Source organism: Electrophorus electricus, chromosome 20 (genome assembly GCF_041902795.1).
Source record: "Electrophorus electricus isolate QZ-2024a chromosome 20, ASM4190279v1, whole genome shotgun sequence".
Lineage (NCBI taxonomy): Eukaryota > Metazoa > Chordata > Actinopteri > Gymnotiformes > Gymnotidae > Electrophorus > Electrophorus electricus.
In genome coordinates this window covers 1,591,183-1,610,928 of record NC_137516.1, presented here as the reverse complement: position 1 = coordinate 1,610,928, position 19,746 = coordinate 1,591,183, and the positions used below count along the sequence as shown (strand labels likewise).

The 19,746-nt window shown below is 40.8% G+C and overlaps 2 protein-coding genes across 3 annotated transcripts; both read right to left on the bottom strand.

Annotated features, from left to right (window-relative positions):
• Nucleotides 1-3,664: 3,664 nt before the first annotated feature.
• LOC118242943 (rano class II histocompatibility antigen, A beta chain-like) lies at nt 3,665-8,550 on the bottom strand. The gene is made up of 4 exons (XM_081703323.1): nt 8,418-8,550; nt 7,961-8,241; nt 5,200-5,325; nt 3,665-3,994 (listed from the first exon to the last, which is right to left on the bottom strand). The coding sequence occupies exons 2-3, from the start codon at nt 8,220-8,222 to the stop codon at nt 5,201-5,203; spliced, it is 387 nt and encodes a 128-aa protein (XP_081559449.1). The 5' UTR covers nt 8,223-8,241; nt 8,418-8,550; the 3' UTR covers nt 3,665-3,994; nt 5,200.
• An 8,051-nt stretch (nt 8,551-16,601) lies between these two features.
• On the bottom strand, nt 16,602-19,322 carry LOC113568078 (H-2 class II histocompatibility antigen, A-U alpha chain-like). 2 transcript variants are annotated; one of them, XM_035536116.2, is made up of 5 exons: nt 19,188-19,322; nt 18,547-18,792; nt 18,082-18,363; nt 17,774-17,942; nt 16,602-17,297 (listed from the first exon to the last, which is right to left on the bottom strand). In XM_035536116.2, the coding sequence occupies exons 1-4, from the start codon at nt 19,243-19,245 to the stop codon at nt 17,821-17,823; spliced, it is 708 nt and encodes a 235-aa protein (XP_035392009.1). In that variant the 5' UTR covers nt 19,246-19,322; the 3' UTR covers nt 16,602-17,297; nt 17,774-17,820. The 2 variants fall into 2 exon arrangements, with proteins under 2 accessions (XP_035392009.1, XP_035392010.1); XM_035536117.2 differs by having other exon boundaries at nt 17,778-17,942.
• Between the last annotated feature and the right edge of the window lie 424 nt (nt 19,323-19,746).

Below are 19,746 nucleotides of genomic sequence, written 5' to 3'. Positions count from 1 at the left end.
TATCCGTATGTGGTACAGACACATTATATCCGTGTTGGATACACACATTATATCTGTGTGTGGTACAGACACATTATATCTGTGTGTGGGACAGACACATTATATCTGTGTTGGATACACACATTATATCTGTGTGTGGTACAGACACATTATATCTGTGTTATACAGACACATATCTGTGTGTGGGAGAGACACATTATATCTGTGTGTGGTACAGACACATTATATCTGTGTGTGGGACAGACACATTATATCTGTGTGTGGTACAGACACATTATATCTGTGTAGGATACACACATTATATCTGTGTGTGGTACAGACACATTATATTTGTGTTATACAGACACATTATATCTGTGTTATACAGACACATTATATCTCTGTGGTACAGACACGTTATATCCGTGTGGGAGAGACACGTTATATCTGTCTATAATGTCAGGATAGCTCTGATCTCTAGGCCTCAGTGTGGACAGCCCTGTTATATAAGAATAAACGCTGATGGCTCATGTCCTGCTTATTCAGGTACTGTATATTTGAAGCATCAGCTGATCAGATACTTGGTACAGAGCTACTGACTCTAGCAGTGACAACAATCTGAGGAGACAAGTAACAAGGAACGTCTGAGAGGGAAAAACATGACCACATACACAAGGTATAGTGTGGTTAAACTGGTTAAACTGGGTACAGACAGGTCAAACTGGTTTGGTGAAATCCCAAGAACACCATCACAGTCAGATGTAAAAGGTCAAATCTGTGCAGCATTGTATCAGCAAGCGTCTGAACACAGACACACGTATCCCTGAGACACCAGGAAATAAACATTTTATTGTTCAGTTCTTTTTAAACTCTCAGTATTAGGGTGCCATGAATAAATAGTTAAATGTATTGTTTTATTCTCATAATCTCATAACTACTTATACTCTGTTTTAATTCCAGCCCACACCACTGACAGCGAAAGAGTCAGGAAGAAGTAACAGCATCATCTTAAATTTCACCCTAGGACTACACACACACCTTAGGATTACACACACACACATTAGGACTACACACACACCTTAGGACTACACACACACACACACCTTAGGACTACACACACACCTTAGGACTACACACACACACCTTAGGACTACACACACACACATTAGGACTACACACACACACACCTTAGGACTACACACACACACCTTAGGACCACACACACCTTAGGACTACACACACACACACACCTTAGGACTACACACACACCTTAGGACTACACACATATCTTAGGACTACACACACACCTTAGGACCACACACACCTTAGGACTACACACACACACACACCTTAGGACTACACACACACACCTTAGGACTACACACACAGACCTTAGGACTACACACACACCTTAGGACCACACATACACACCTTAGGACCACACACACACACCTTAGGACTACACACACACACCTTAGGACTACACACACACAGACCTTAGGACTACACACACACCTTAGGACCACACACACACACCTTAGGACTAAACACACACACCTTAGGACTACACACACACCTTAGGACTACACACACCTTAGGACTTTATAAATTTTGCTCAAATTTTAAGCAGGACGCTCATTTCTCTAATTAAATTTGTGATATTTCCTCTTTTCAGGTTCCTCTGAATATGCTTTACAGAAGCTTGTTGTCTATTCACACCCAAAACATTTATAGGAGAAACATCTGAGTCAGCTGGGGCTTCTGTAAGGGGGTTATGCTGCACACATTCACACACTGGCAAGATACACAAATATAAAATGTTTGTACTGACACTGGAATTTCTCAGATAATCTTATATATTACTCAGGACATTATTATGAAATATTGTAAATTCATGCACTTTTTAATATTGGTGTAAGAGCATGGTGTAGAATCTTCAGTAAAGTTTCGATGACCCTTATAGAGACATCCGATGATCAGCAAAAATCTCTCACATGTCATAACGTCTGTGTTCATGATTTAGCTATAAGAAAAACTCCAGACAGGACTAGTGTTTATTGGAGTTTACTCCCAACAGGACTAGTGTTTATTGGAGTTTACTCCCAACAGGACTAGTGTTTATTGGAGTTTACTCCCAACAGGACTAGTGTTTATTGGAGGTTATTCTAGAAAAGAGTGGTGTTTATGGAAGGTTACTCCAGATAGTGTGCATTGTTTATTTATTATTTTCTGCCTTAGCTGAAGCTCAGATGAGTTGTCAGGAGCCATTCAAACCTTTTCTCAATATAGATAAAAATAATGGCCTGTAAATTAACTGAAACTCATAAGGACCCCATAATATCAGGCAAACTGTAAAGCTCTGTGAAGCAACCGCTTTATGGGATAGTGCCATAAACAGTTTAAGGTTTATGTTTATTGTATTCAACAAAAAGACCAAGCACAAAATGATATAAGAGCTTCTAAATATGCAGATGTTTTCATAACATGTGGAGTCATGTGCATTCATGTGAGTCCAATTCTCATTTCAGTTGTCGCTGTGATATGAAACTTCAACCACAGATTAAAAAGTAGAAACCTCAGATTTACAAAACTGTTGAGACTAACGCCAAACCTCCAAACTTGCATAACCATCACATCATCTTGCTTTTGTTTTGAAGGGTTAGCATGAATAAACATGAAACCAATCATGAACCAATAACAAACCAATCAAACCAGTGGGAAAACATCCCCGTCATGCCAAAAACACATATTCACCAATGACAGTGTAGCAAAGTGATTGCATCATCAGTCTCTGGGGAAAGTTCAGTATGAAGATCTCTGGCACAAACCATGAACACTGCAGTGTGTTCTTTAACACAGGTCATAAAAACAGACATAAAATTAATATAAACTGTTAAGAATGAAAGTAACACTGCAGGTGCAGGTGAGCGAAGGTTTGTAAGGAAAACTTCCATGGGGGCTTTCAGTTTCAAGTGGAAAAACAGGTGCACTGGGGTGTACTGTCATAGACAAAACTAAATACTTGACAAATTATTTATTTTCCCTTTGAATTAGAAGGCCCCCCCGATTGAAGTTTTCCTGAAACTGACCTCTAGCAAGATAAAATTTCAAGGTACAATTTCAAACATGTATGCCAGAATTTTCTGAGTGTACAGCCTCCCTCTTTCTACTGTTAAAAGCCAGTGGGAGAAACACTTGGACGTAGAGTTGGGTGATGATATGGGAAACAATATGACACCATATACACTCTTCCTCTTTCTGTGTCAGACAGCTTGAGACAACTCAAAATTCCACATCACGCTCACTGGAACAAAGTTGAGCTGTGTGCAGTTTATATGCAGTACATGTGTACTTGCATCTTGAGATAAGTGTATACTGGTTCCTTACCTTTTTTATATATCAATTTATTATTGATATATTAGCATGTGCAGCGTCTGTAATCTGTACTATGTGTGCAATTTTTGTCGCTGTTTTAACCATCACTGATTAGCCTTTTTTTCTTGATATGCATAAAACGTGAAAAATGTGTAAAGCAATTGTGTTTTATTGTGTTACACTAAAATGGTGACAGTTGCTTTATGCACTACTGTATGTGCTGTAGTGTTCAGGTCTATGGTGTGGTAGAATGGTATAGTATAGTAAATACTAAAATGGATGAACACATTCCCAGTGCAAACCCTCCATGTGAGAAGTGGAAACTGTTTATTGAGGATTGTAAAATATAGAATCAAACATGATGTGAACACAAAAGAAAGCACTCTTATCTATGTCCCATTAACTTCTACCATATCAGCAGTGAATGGACTGTGATGCTATGCACTTAAAACATGCTGGTACTTTGTTCACTGAATACATATTTCACTGAGCTCACTGACAACAGGAGTGTATCATGAGGAAGTTCAATTAGTGCAGATGTGTTTCAGAACAAGCACTTCCTCCAAAGATCCGCTACATACAAAAAGAAACCCAAAGCTCAGTAGGACGGTTCTGATCCTGGTCTCATCCTGTACTGGACCTGCAGTGTCAGATGATGAGAAAAAACACTAAACTGTACAGTTCTGTGACTAAATACATAAGGGTTACAGATCTGAGGCCCCTTATACTCATAACAGACAGCATGTCATTATTATACCCATAACAGACAGCATGCCATTATTATACCCATAACAGACAGTATGTCATTATTATACCCATAACAGACAGCATGTCATTATTATACCCATAACAGACAGCATGCCATTATTATACCCATAACAGACAGCATGCCATTATTATACCCATAACAGACAGCATGCCATTATTATACCCATAACAGACAGCATGCCATTATTATACCCATAACAGACAGCATGCCATTAACAGTACTGATGTTTAAGAGGGAAACATGTCAACTAGAGTACCACTGAATAGTAGAAATGTCCAATATTATGCAAAAAAAATGCAAACAAATCTAAAGAATAAAATAATTTTTAAAAAGATATTACAGGTGTAGACAGAGATCAAATAAATGATAAATGAATGCTGTTTAATTTCAGTAAATATCTGAAGAAGCGCATTTAGCTTGAAACATTGGACTTTAAAGGAGACGACTAAGAGTGTGTAGGACTAAGAGTGTGTAGGACTAAGAGTGTGTAGGACACGACTAAGAGTGTGTAGGACTAAGAGTGTGTAGGGCACGACTAAGAGTGTGTAGGGCACGACTAAGAGTGTGTAGGGCACGACTAAGAGTGTGTAGGGCTAAGAGTGTGTAGGACTAAGAGTGTGTAGGGCACGACTAAGAGTGTGTAGGACTAAGAGTGTGTAGGACTAAGAGTGTGTAGGGCACGACTAAGAGTGTGTAGGACTAAGAGTGTGTAGGACACTTTTCTTCAGTTTTATCATGTAAAACTGAAATGATGATGAAACTATTACATCCATCTGGAAGCTTCATTGTGACAACCTGCCAAATCTTCAAAATGTTTGTTAAAAATTTAATTTGTATTTCTACAATGATGGAAATGTGGTACTAAATGGAAAAACAAGGGTTACTGTTTAATTATGTACAGAGATCAGTGATGTGATGTGATGTGATGTGGTGTGTGTGTGTGTGTGTTTGGAGAGGGCTCTAAGGATTCTACAGGTTGGTTTGTTTGCTGACAGCACCATAACCATAAGATCAACCCATGAGGTTTAATGAGATAATACAGCATTATCTCAGCATTAACACAGTCTCTCCTTCACCTTAGTAAGGTCTTGAGGATTTCCTCTTGTAGTAGATGAATCCAGCAGCTGATAGGATGATCCCCAACACCAACCCTGAAGCTCCAATAGCAACCTTGTTCCTCTCAGACTCAGGAAGAGTCGGGTCTGTGGAATGGGAGAGTTTATGATTAAAGATCATATATGGAAGGTACAGTGCATCCAGAAAGTATTCACAGCGCTTCACTTTTTCCACATTTTGTTATGTCACAGCCTTATTCCAAAATTGATTAAATTCATTTTTTCCCTCAAAATTCTACACTCACACACACACACACACACACACACACACACACAATAGCCCATAATGACAAAGTGGAAAAAGTTTGTTTGGAATGTTTGCAAATGTATTAAAATAAAAAAACAAAACAGTCACATGTACATAAGTATTAACAGCCTTTGCTCAGTACTTTGTTGAAGCACCTTTGGCAGCAATTACAGCGTCAAGTCTTTTTGAGTATGATGCTACAAGCTTGACACACCTATTTCTGGGCAGTTTGTCCCATTCTTCTTTGCAGAACCTCTCAAGCTTCATCAGGTTGGATGGGGAGCGTCGGGGGCACAGCCATTTTCAGATCTCTCCAGAGATGTTCAATCGGGTTCAAGTCCGGGTTCTGGCTGGGCCACTCGAACATTCACAGTGTTGTCCTGAAGCCACTCCTTTGTTATCTGTGTGCTTAGGATCGTTGTTCTGTTGGAAGTTGAACCTTCGCCCCAGTCTGAGGTCCAGAGTGCTCTGGAGCAGGTTTTCTTCAAGGATGTCTCTGTACATTGCTGCATTCATCTTTCCTTTGACCCTGAAAAGTCTCCCAGTTCCTGCTGCCAAAAAACAACCCCACAGCATGATGCTGCCACCACCGTACTTCACTGTAGGGATGGTATTGGCCAGGTGATGGGCAGTGCCTGGTTTCCTCCAGACATGACGCTTGGCATTCAGGCCAAAGAGTTCAATCTTTGTTTCATCAGACCAGGTAATTTTGTTTCTCATGGTCTGAGAGTCCTTCAGGTGCCTTTTTGCAAACTCCAAGTGGGCTGTCCTGTGCCTTTTATTGAGGAGTGGCTTTCGTCTGTCCACTCTACCATACAGGCCTGATTGGTGGAGTGCTGTAGAAATGGCTGTCTTTCTGGAAGGTTCTCCTCTCTCTATGCTGAAGCTCTGTCAGAGTGACCCTTGGGTTCTTGGTCACCTCCCTGACTAAGGCCCTTCTACCCTGATCATTCAGCTTGGCCGGGCGGCCAGCTCTAGGGAGAGTCCTGGTGGATCCAAACTTCTTCTATTTATGAATGATGGAGGCCACTGTGCTCATTAGGACCTTCAATGCTGCAGAAATTTTTTGTACCCTTCCCACAATCTGTGCCTCTATACAATCCTGTCTTGGAGGTCTACAGACAAGTCCTTGGACTTTATGGCTTGGTTGTGCTCTGACATGTACTGCCAACTATGGGACCTTATATAGACAAATCATATCCAATCAAGTGCATTTACCGCAGGTGGACTCCAATCAAGTTTTAAAACAACTGCAGGATGATCAGTGGAAACACGATGCACCTGAGCTCAGTGTTGAGTGTCATGGCAAAGGCTATTAATACTTATGTACATGTGAGTTTTGGGGTTTTTTTATGTAAAAAAAATGTATTTTTAATACATTTGCAAAAATTCCAAACAAACTTTTTTCACTTTGTCATTATGATGTGGGTGTGTCTGCGCGCGTGTGTGTGTGTGTGTGTGTGTGTGTGTGTGTGTGTGTGTGTGTGTGTGTGTGTGTAGAATTTTGAGGGAAAAAATGAATTTAATCCATTTTGGAATAAGGCTGTAACATAACAAAATGTGGAAAAAGTGAAGCGCTGTGAGTACTTTCTGGATGAACTGTACATTATACAGCATGGACAGTCTGATTCATCAGGCCCCCTTATGCTGAGGGCTGATGAATGAGTCATAGCAGGTATGTCCAATATTATATTCCCTGTGTTATCCCTTTATAAGGTACACCTGCTATCCATGGAGCGACTCTACATCTGTGCCCAGTACTGTTCCATACTCTGGCTGTGGAGGCAGGAGCTTTGTCAGGTGTTGTATGTCAGACTGAAAGAGAGTCCAGATGAATCACTGGGTAATGACAATGAAACCACTCCTGGTGCCATTACTGTTCTACTGTGCTACTGTACTAATAAACTACTGTTCTACTGTGCTAATAAACGACTGTTCTACTGTGCTACTGTACTAATAAACTACTGTTCTACTGCGCTACTGTACTAATAAACTACTGTTCTACTGTACTAATAAACTACTGTTCTACTGTGCTACTGTACTAATAAACGACTGTTCTACTGTGCTACTGTACTAATAAACTACTGTTCTACTGTGCTACTGTACTAATAAACTACTGTTCTACTGTACTCTGGACTCAGCTGACTGACTGGACTGTTCCCAGTGCACATTGTGTTTATCGGTCTCTTTTATGAGTGATCTGGAGTCGTCCTAACGGTAGGTGTTAGCTGGATGTTCTAATACACATGTAGACTGTAAACATGTTTGCTGTTTATGCAAGCAATTACAAATGCAGCATAAATTATTTATATGCATTTACATAAAAACACATACAGACATCTGCTGTCTTTTATAAAAACAGGACATTAAAGAAAGAGGCCACTGGAAACAAAGCACTGGACAGCTGCACCTTATGAACTGGCAATTCAGTGCCAGTTACTGCAGTTTAGTCTAATATGACGTAATAGTTCTCACCCCAGTCGTACACCATGGGTTTCTGGAAGCTGGCGTGCTCCACCACACAGGAGATCTTCTCCCCAGATTTGGGTGTGTACTCTAGGTGGGAGTGGATCTGGTAGTACCAGTCTCCATCCGCCAGCTCCTCAGTGGCCGTCACATCAGAGGTCACTGGTTCTCCATCTCTGAGCCAGGACACTTTGATTTTCTTTGGGTAGAAGTTGTACGCACTGTACATCAGCATAGCTGGTTGACTGCCACTGGCCTGCTTCAATGACATCAGGTTAACATTTGGCTAACTGCAGAAATAAACACATCCACATACACACAGCATTAATATTCATTTTAGTTATTCAATCTTTATGACTTCTATAAAAGACAACAGAATGAAAACAATAACATCATTTTCAGATAAATGAAAATATTAAGATTGTCTGAATGTACAAAATGACTCAGTGTATGACTGTGGGCTCACCTGTCTTATCCATTATATGTGAGTAGTAGATCTCAGCGTTGTGTTTACAGAAAGCCTCACCCCAGCTTGCTCTGTTTGTACAACTGCTGTATCATTGTTCCATAGCTCTGCATTATGGATGCCAAGCTTAGTGTATCGCACAAACTTGCCCACTGTGCTGTTGAACTGCATGACCTCTATCTTATTGAAAATGTATGAATCTATATACACCATGTCATTCCCTGGAGCTGTACAAACACTGGCTTCTCCTCTCACTGTAATATCCACCTGATAATGAACAAATGTATAATCACCATAACAGTACTCACATTAGGATATTTATTACCTCTCATGAAATAGTTTTTAGTTTAAAAAATAGTTTTTTAAAATAACAAACTTACTCATTGTGTCAATATGTAGGAATAATTCAACAACAAGGACACTCCAGAGCTTTGCCATTGTTTCTGTCTGAGTTTAAAATCTACTGAGAGAAGTCCGTGTGGAACAGCTTCTCTCAAACAGCATTGTGGTTAAACTGACCAATCACACACTAGAGGGGTGGAGCCTCATCTCTTACCAGGTAACATGGTTTTCATCAAGGCTCTGACAAACATCTTAAGATAATGTTGTGTTAATGAGAGCTCTATACACTGATCTTTGATCTTTATAATGTGACTTTCAGGAACATTCTAATTGTAGCTGTGGGACAAAACCTGTTTATGATTTCTTACTGTGTTGACTTTCAGGAAAACTCACAAATCCTCCATACCATTGCGAAGTCTGAATATAGGGCATCTAGGTCTAACCACCCCGATGCTGCTGAGATGTTATCTGCATATTACCAGCCTTTCCTAATGTGTGTGAGCTGCTTCCTGTTCTGGTGGCTCTGCTACTGTTGTTGAGTAGCCTGTGGAGAAATTCATCTGCTAGACTATTCAAGATTTATTTACATTGGTCACTAGCAATCAATATAAAATAAAATATTAACAGTAATCAATTAAATCTGAAGTTATACTTCTTTAGCAAATTAACTTTAGTATCTAACTCAGAACTAGAGAAAAATGCAGAGAAAAATGATCAGGGTGATATTCTCTCTACTTGTATTTTATATAGCAGTCTCTGGCATCTCCTACCTAGGGCTGGCCTGTGTACAAAATCATCCTTATGTAGTAACCCTGTATGTATATCTGGCCCTATTGATTAGTGGGTAGATTTAAACAGCATGCTCCAAAGCCAAGATTTAGGTGTACATGTGTAAAAACACATGCAAAGTGATGACACACACACAAAAAATGTAAGAATTAATATTGCTCTATTCACAGGATCTTCAGAGCATTCCGCCTCTCACCTGAGCAAATGATCACATTCTGTCAGGTTATCTTAATGCAATGCATATGGCAGCAAAATCCAGGCTGATGTCAATACAAATACAATAACTCAACAGCTGCAGAGTGATTCACTAAGCCTAAAGGTATTCTTGAGAGTGTGTATAAATGATTAATGAAGGCCAGGTAATAATGCATTTAGTTATTCACTGTTGTAAACTGGCCTTTCCCTCTTTATATAACAACACTTACATGTGAGACCTGATGTACATGACAAATGCAGAACCTCTTCCCCAAATGGAACGTCACTTATTGATCAGGTCAGATTCCAAGCTCCCTAAGAGCGATTCTATAAGCCAAGATGTGCTGACCATAAGCTGTTCATGCACTGACCATGCGTTTTGAAAGACCCCCGATGTGAGCAGTGCATCCTCCAGGTCTGTCTGCTCCTTTTCGGCTCCCCTGCCTATCCACCCTACTGTAATTATACAGAAGACATCATTATTGATTATTAAGTTTCACATGTGGCCCAGCCCAGTCACTCCACAATTAATGAACACCTTTCACCAACTACCTCCAAATTCTTCACAGTGGTCATCAGGTAGGCACCTCGCTAGCTCAGTAGTGAGGTCTGGAGGCCCAGCTTCACGCCCTCTAAGCTCACGTCTAAAAGGACCAACCAGCCCCGATGCAGCCACCCAGTCCCTAAACCATAAAATCCATACTGGCATCCCTATCAACTAAGGCTGCACGCAGCCGTACTTAATGTGTATTAACTACACATTGTTAATGCACCCCAGTTCAGGGTGGAACATTCCCTAACCCAGCAGATTCACACTGGCCTCCCTGGTGACTCATGCCATACCCAGCACTGTTGATGAATACTCATTCTATATATAACTGTGACGTAACGTGACAATCCACTCTCCTGCCCCCTCCTCCTTCAAGAGAGAATGTAAAGTGACTCACATCTATTGCCCACAACTTTGGCTGGGTGATACACCACTTTTCTATATTCTCCAATCTGAACCACTCTCCCTGTTTTAAATTCTCCCAGATAATCCACTGTCTCTGTGATCCTTGTGAGGCTGCTGTTGCATTCGATGTTTCAACTTCCTGCTCTTGAATGAAACCAGTAACCAGTCTGCCTTCTCTCTGGAAATGTGGCCTTACTAAATGCTTTCCTGAATCACCTGATCCAAGCCCTGCTCTTCCGTTTTGCACCTGCTCCATCACATCAATATGCTCCAAGGCCACTGGTGGACTCCACTTTCTCCACTTACGGCCCACTTTGGAGCTCTAATTATCACCTCCACCACACAACATAACACACTCTCCTGTATTAAATCTAAACTGTAAATATTCAAATATTCAAGTCTTGACCAGCCTCATAGGCATATCCATTACCTAAATGACTTACATAAGAGATTATGCGGAACTGATTGATTGCATTATCCAAGTGATGTATTATCCAAGTTTAGGAATTCCACATGTAGGTTCCTACCCTCTTGCTTCATTGTTTTGAAGCTGATGCCAGATCATACTGGTGCTCCAAACAACTTGCAAAATATGAGATGTCTGTCTTTTGCACAGATGTCAATTAATTTCAAATATGCTACCAGTCTCCATGCAAACAAACTAAAGAAAATCTTACCTTCCACATTAAGAAGCCTTATAGGTCAAAACTGCTCAATATCCACAGCATCTTCTCTTTTGATATATGGATGCCCTCTGCACTTCCTCTATTTTGGAATAATCCCTTTCTTCCACTTTATGACCAGCACCTTCTATGAAAAATTTCCAAACATCAGGTGCCTTTGCAGCCCCTTGTAATCTCAAAGCTACACTACTGCAACTCGCTACTTGCATGTCACTCCGCTGCTGCGCTCCCTTCATTGGCTTCCAATAGCTGCCTGAATCAGATTTAAAACCTTGATGCTCACCTACAAAGCCAAAAATGGACCAGCTGCTCCATACATGATGTCAATGGTCAAAGCCTGATCCATTTCTCATTAACTCTCTTCCAAGCTGTACCTGCTGTACCTGGACATCTCATCTTTACTGCCCAGTTCCTGGTTCACCTTGTCCTGCTCTCCACTTTTCGTATGGCTAATGTCAGCTCCCAGCTCTTCATCTTCCTGTGTACCTGTGCTTCAGCTCTCCATAGCAGCAGAGGCATTGATGTCCTGTGACCTGTGGTGTGTAACCTGCTATACGTCGGCCAACTGACTCGAACAACTCTGTGTTGTTCAGTGCAGAGTCTCTATTGCCTCATCGAAGCACCTCTTCGTTCTGTGATGAATCTTTAATCCTCTCTCTGTTCCACCTACACATGCACATCCGAAATCTCATTTCTTCTCACATCATTCTAGCAGCCTCTGTGTTCATCTCAACGTCATTCCAAAGTGTGCAGCCATGTAATCTACCTGTGAGTGGATCTCTGTTGTGTAGTTAACAAACTTGCACTATTTTGTGTTATATGTTGTATATTTTGTGCACAAGTCATTCATATGTAAGTAAAGGAGCTGAGTGTTTGCCACAGTAAAGAGTTAAGCTCAACTAAATACAATAAAAGTGTTTTTATTGATGCAACAACAATCTGTCTGAGATCCAAACTCACCATGACTATAGCACACACAGCTTTGTTTAATTTAATTTTTTTTTTACATGTGATATAATTCCCACATGTTTTCTTTGGATATCATTGGTACAATAAACATAAAACGCTTTAAAAAAATCTTTGGCAAACTGAATAGACTTTGACCGACATGCTTCTGGTGACCTTCAAATAAATTTAGTCAGCCGTGTTTCAGCATCTTGGTCTTCTTTTTTACTGGTGCTTTGGATATCCAAAATATAAAATTCAGAGAGAAAGCACGGACACCCAGACTCTGTAACGGTGAGCGGGGAGGAGGCGGACGCATGTGCAGAGAAGAGCGAGATTTATTAGGGGCAAATCCAGAGTCAGAGTCGTTGGAGTAGTCCAGGGTGATAGAGCCGACACGGAGATTAAGAGGATACATTACAAACAAACAGGGGAAGCAGGATATAACAGAGGCTAGGAAACACGAAGGCTAGGGTAACAAAACAGGCTAACATAACGAAGGCTTTGAAACACAGGAAGCTTTCAGACTTCCACCAAATACATAGATGCAAGCATTCAAATAAACGTGCAATGAACAGCCAAGACTAAGGCCACAAGGCAGGATTTAAATACCTGAACTAAATGAGGGACAGGTGTGGAAAATCAAATGAGGGGCGGAGAAAATGAAACTACGGCATGGAACTAAAATACACAAGACAGAAAACATGGAGCACAGAAGTTGGGAGGGACTGACTGTGACACACTCAATAAACAAATGAGCAAGAGGTTATTGCTGCTTAAAATATTTTCATATATATATATATATATATATATATATATATATATATATATATATATATATATATGTATACCCTTCTACCTCGGGGATTCAGAGCACTGAGGATGTGCCAGTGATGGGATCTGTGACACCTCTAGTAGTGCCAATGGCCAATCCATTTCTACACTCAAATAGCAAAATGGTCAGTTATTTAGGCTATTTCTTTTGAGTGCTGTTAACATGTTTGTGTTCCAATATTTTACACATCTAGGTGCTAATTAATTAGACTGATGTATAGAGTCTACAGTATACAAGAATTTACAGCTTGGTGCCATCAGCTATAGTGTGATTTGAAATCACTGTAATCTACCCAACAAATACTACAGAAAAATCTCCTACACTAACTGCCTTCCTCTGATGTGTAGGGCCAGCAAAAACAGGGTAGAATGCAGACGCAAGCTGTTTAAAGAGAGCAAAAGGAGTTTAATGAAAAACAAAAGTAAACACTGAGAAGTACAAACTAGTAACACAGGTAAACAGGACAAGGCAGGTACAGATACAGAACCTCCACTTAATGGATGATTCCTGATGCCTGAACCCGGTGTCACACAGCAAGGTCCAGGCTGGACAGGAGCAGGTGGGAAAGGAGGAGAAAAAAGGAGCAGGTCCATCTGGTGAGGAGCGGAAACACGACGCTATGCCGCACACAAGGACCCAAATGTGGTCTGGACAGGGTGAGACCCTGATATTCAGGGTCAGGAGAGGACCGGGTTCCTGGTTGGGCATCAGCCAACAGGAGGGACAGGACACAGACACAGATGGACAGAAGGATAGGACAGGGGTGGGACAACAGGAAAGGGAATCACATCTGGGACAGGGATGGACTGACTGGACAAGGGATTCAAACGACAACTGGAGCAGTGGCAGAAGGTGGAGTGGCCAAGCCGAGAACAGGGAAGCCTGTCCTGTGGGACTCTCGGCCATCCACCCAGGAGATGGCGGGGTCACCCTGGAAGCTGGGCATGGCACAGGCAGTTCTGTCCTCAGTGTGGGGCACGCTGGAGTTGGCACAAACAGGGCCATGCTTGGAGCCTCGCCCTCACACATCCCAGATCTACTACACTGGCTTCCAGCCTCTAACATGGTTGGACAAAATTCCTACTAATCGAAAAGAGCTGGTCTACAAATTGGCGGTAAGCAGACCTACTGTGTTTAGTGTAGCTCCTGAGGATTAGAAATAAAGAATTGATGTACACGCCTATGTGGTAAAGAACTCTACGCCATTTAAAAAATTGCACTTGCAGAGTGGAAATGTGGTCGGTGCAAAATAACATCAAGAACTCCTGGAGTATTGTTATGCTCTGCTAAGGCAACTGTTGAGGTTGTATTGCAAGGTCTGGTGTGGGAGTGTGCTGTGCTTATCTGTATTATACTTGTTCAGTGCTGAGTTTAGTAAATCAAGGTAAACCATAATGTGCATGCACAGTTTCTATCAAGCTGCAGTACTCACCCAAACTGGGCACATTGTAACATTACAGAACTGGTCAGATGCTTGTGGATAATTTAAAAAAATACATTTTATTTTTAGTGGGATAATCTGGAATCACATTCGTATCAAAGGTGAGGGTCAAAAGCAGAACTGACAGATTACCAAATCCAGGAGACATCCAAAAAACACTCCAGATCAAAACCAGAAAGGCACCAAAACAAGGCAAACAAAACCAAACAGAAGAGAAAAAGACAGCAAAAAGGAAAGAACAAACCAGGTCAGAATTATATTAACAATAGTCACAGGGGAAACACTCATCCACAGCTGAGACGTGGATAGATACACAGATAATGTGCAGAACAGAAGTGATTAAATAGATACACAGATAATGAACAACAGGTGAATACAGTGGCTTGGTGATGAGGATTGTGTGAGGCTGGGAAGCTGGGAGTTGTAGTCAGGTTAAATCTGGTACTAAAATGGCCATTTATTTGCTGAAAGAACTGCAACCACTGGGCCACTGCATCTTCACCAAGTGGTTGTGACAGTCTGTTCCCCGTGTTTCACTGAATACCAACACCTGCTAAGCCATCAGCTCACTTCCTCCGTCTAATTAATGCATAATAATAATAATAATAATAATAATAATAATAATAATAATAATAATAATTTCAGATTGTCCCATTAAACATGAGGTATTCATATGTTGCTGTATTAATAAGTTCAACTGTTATGTTATAGGCCTCACTAATGGATTTAAAAAACTTAACCCCAGAAGCAATGTACACATGAGCATTACTAGAATATGTGGGGGTCCATCACAGGTGGGTCCGTCACAGGTGGATGCTTCACAAGTGGGTCTGTCACAGATTTGGATGAATATTGGTTAATTTGCATCTTTACATGTCCATTCCAGGGAGAGCAGTAGTGCTCAATAACGTGTTAAATAATTGCATATTACTTAGTGATGCAGAGCCCAAATCCTGCTCTCATTGTGCTATGAGTACATCTGAAAGTTGGGGATGAGTGAACCCTTGGGATTTATATGAAATTATAGTAAAGCATTTAGAGTTGCAGTTCTAGTTCAAGAGGAAAAGTTTTGTTTCTTAACCAAACTTCTCAAGCATATTTTTTGCCATTTGCTCAAATGTCGCTAATATTCCATCTTCATAGACAGCCAGACTAGATTTGTCATAGCTGCTCCATGGACGTTATAGGGGCCATAACTTGATCCTGCCCCCACTACTCTTCTTAAGAAGTGTTGTGCTCCCATCTGTCATTTCATTAATGCATCCCTTACCTTAGGTTATGTTAGTTCAAGTCTCTAAACTTCAGCTATCACATCCACTCTTAAAAAACCTGGACTAAATGCTGTACTTCTTCATAATTACCAGCCCTTTTCCAATCTCCCCTTTCAGGCCAAGGTCAACTGAGTTGAGAATACACTCTATTTGTACCTTTTCAATCTGGTTTCCATCCCATGCACAGCCCTGAGACAGCGCTGAGACAGCCCTCTTACATGTGCTCAATGATCTTCTTCTCTTTGCTGATTCTGGTGACCTGAGTATTCTCCTCCTTCTAGATTTAAGTGCCACATTTTTTGGAGTTTTGTAGAGGAAACCTCACTCCATCCGATAGTGTTTTACAGCTTTCAAATATATTAGAATAAGTACTGACCATATAATCTTATATAATCTCAGCCCATATCCAGGTGTCTGTGCAGGATCTTAACTAAAGAGCTGACAATGTCCTGTTATGGCAGACATTACAGAGAAGGACAGGGATGTCTGGTGTTTGAAAGCATTAAACCCAGTAGCAGAATTTTGCTACAATTCTGAAATTACTCAGTAGCTCAGTGTAATGAGCCACAATAGCATCAGAAAGACTCTGTATACTTAGACTGGCAAATGGTGAGTATTTATAGATGTAACGTAGGAGGGTGATGAACACACGTTCGAAGTGCCTGTTCCTTGAATGTGATGTGGAACGGAACCAACTAGGGATACCATAAAGAGCGTGACTAATAGAATATAACCAATAAGAGATTTAATAACAAACATACAAACAAGAACAGAACAACAGGCTAACAAGGTGAGTGCGAGAACTGGGTAAAAGGAGCGTTAACAATTAGGGAAAACTAACGGATAATAACGATGATAAATATAACTAGAACTAAAGGGGAATACACAGAAATGGGCTACGTATGAATGACCAACAAAAACACAGGTAAGTAGAACTAAAAAGGAAAGCCAGACAACACTTGCGTACATGAACAGGGGAAGAAAAACCTAAACGAAGCGAAGAGACGAGAGAACACCGAACGGGAAAAGAGAGTGGAATAAGTTAGACGAACACTCACGGGAAAAACAACGTAGACTAAAGCAGACAGAGAAACTATTACAGACGAGGGAACAGCAGAGACCTGGCGAACATGAATAAGGAAAGTGCATAGGAGCGAACCGTGCACTCAAGTGAGATATTACTAAATACAACAACCCACAAACAAGAGACACAGGAACCAGGTTTAAATGAGACTACAATTAGGGACACACTAGGAACAGCTGGAGACACAGAACCATGGAGATAACGACAACTGGAAAACACGGAAGTGACTAGGTTGTCAGGGAAACGGGGGACGCTCCAGTCTGCGGGCGTGACAATTGAATCTCTAAGGCGCCCAAGCTGCAGGTGTAGGTGATCCGTGGGCGGGGCCAGGGGGCGGAGCCTGGGGAGCAGGAAACAAACCTGGAGTGGGAAACTCTGGAGCAAAATCTCACATGAAAGAGAGATACTCACTAAATGTGACAGTGGACAGGACAGACTTACAAAATATCACGAAGTACTTAGCAAAGAATAAAAGCAATAAAATCAGTTCAGTGTGATCCCTATTCATTTATTTAATGCCTGTACCCTTTATTGATTGGTCAGTAAATAAAAAACATGCGCATAGTCCATATCAGGGAAGAACACCTTATTATGAATTAACAAGAAGAGAATCATACTATACAATTACAGCACAGCATAACTCCTCATTTAAGAAACATAATGGCCTAACCCTTGGAATATGGACTGGGGCCACTGGGGGCCATTAAACTGACTGTATCTATATTAACTATATCATTGTTGTGCTCTATATCAATATTGTATTCTTCTTTTTCATGATGAATTGCAAATATTTATTAGCTGCAGTTCAGGACCTACATACACTTTCTGTTCAGAGTTTCTGCTTCTCCAGTACATCAGTGGTGTCAGTTGCACTGGTTTCCTTTGATGAGGAAGAAGGTTCCAGTAGCCACTCCCAGCAGTCCTGCAGCCAGACCCACCCCACAGAACACAGAGGGACCCACACTGGGCACAGAGACATCCACCTCTGTGGAACACACACACACACACACACACACTTGGTAGATTAATTCCATCACAAACACACTTCTTATTTTATATACTTTGTTTATATATAACAAGGTTTTAAGTCAAACCGTAATTTGTTGGCTACTATGGCATCTCACCCCATGTTTTGGTGTTGGGTGTCTCCAGTCCCTTATGCTGTACGGTGCAGCTGTAGATGTCTCCTGACTGTGGTGTGAACCTCAGGTGGGAGAACTGGTTATATGTGCCGTCCTTATTAGGGTAGAACTCACTGAGCGCTGCACTGTCTGTCACATCCAGGTTGTTCTTTGTCCAGGTCACAGCGACGGGAGGCGGGAAGAACCCAGTCACATGACAGATGAGGGTGTTCTCTGAGCCCAGCTGCACATCAGCCTTGGTGTAAATGGAGCTTTGAGGGGGATCTGTGGATAATTATAAAACAATGCAATATTAGCCCTGTAGCCTGCAACCTTGGATTGAAATTGGTCTGACAACTGTTTTAACTTTTTTCACCTTTCACAGTAAATTTCTGATTTACAATTTTACGAAGTCGAAATGTTTGATCTGATAATTGAACATCAACATTTCTTTGTGCCATGACTCACCCACAGCTTCTGGGGGATTTTTGTAGGCTTGTGCTGCTGTTTGTAGGTTATGTTTGCATACAGCTTGCTCTGAGACACTTAAATCATACAGCCCACTCTCAGTAAATGGGTCTGCAAAATCAGGTATCTTCATCACCATGGCCTGCTTTATGAAATCTGCATTAGCTACTTCATCGCCATCATTTGCCCACAGAGTCTCTTTATCAGACTCAGTGCATCCAGATAATTGAATATCTACGTGCTGAACTGTTGGGAAAACCAGAACATAAGCAACATGAAGAAAACAGTAATTGTCTAAAACATCCAATGTAACTGGTGGCTAATGCCAGCAGGAAAAACTTTCATTTGAAATATTAAAATTAATTCAATCACTCAAAGCAATCTCGACTCCAATACACAAGCTACACAAAATATATTTTACTACATTCATGATTATTTTAAATAGAGAACAATTTACTACATTTTAATAGGCACCTTTATGTATTCAAAGCTGGTTGATATTGCAACATTAAGTTCTGTTAAATGCATTTTTTCAAAAGTCACACCTGTCTGTATTCACAAAATAATCTTATTAACCACCACTTGTACATGGTATATTAACTCCAATTCCCAAAACCAATAAAAAAATGTAACCCACTTACCCTGAGCATTTGTGCACGTAAGACCTGTTAATGTGAGAAAGATCAACGATAATTTCATCCTTAAAAGACTTAAAAGAATGCAGTTGGAACTCCACAAAGAGACACCAGTGTGCTTCTGGATACTTTAAAAACCAACTATATGCAGAAACAGCAAAGTCATTGCCTCCATATTAAATCAACCAATGCAATCAGTCATTTCACTCCTACACTGCTGTATCCAGGAAGCAGCACCTCTGACAGTGTGAACAGACTGGAAGCTCATATTCAAAATCACAAGGGGGCTTAATTAAAGAACAGATGTTGTTATTGTTGAAATGATTATTGTTCCCCAGCCTCCCATATTTATGTAGATCTTAAAAGTTAGAATTATTTACTGAAATTGCAACTTTTGCTGATATAAAGGCTGAAATCAAGATGTATCACACCATCACAGCTCTGCTTTTTTAGAGCTTGAATGAACTAAATAAAACTAGAACAACAAAACCATGAATTCACTTTGAAATGGCCCTTCTGTGACTTAAGCAAACTCACAACATGGGCCGATTACAGAGCAGTAATA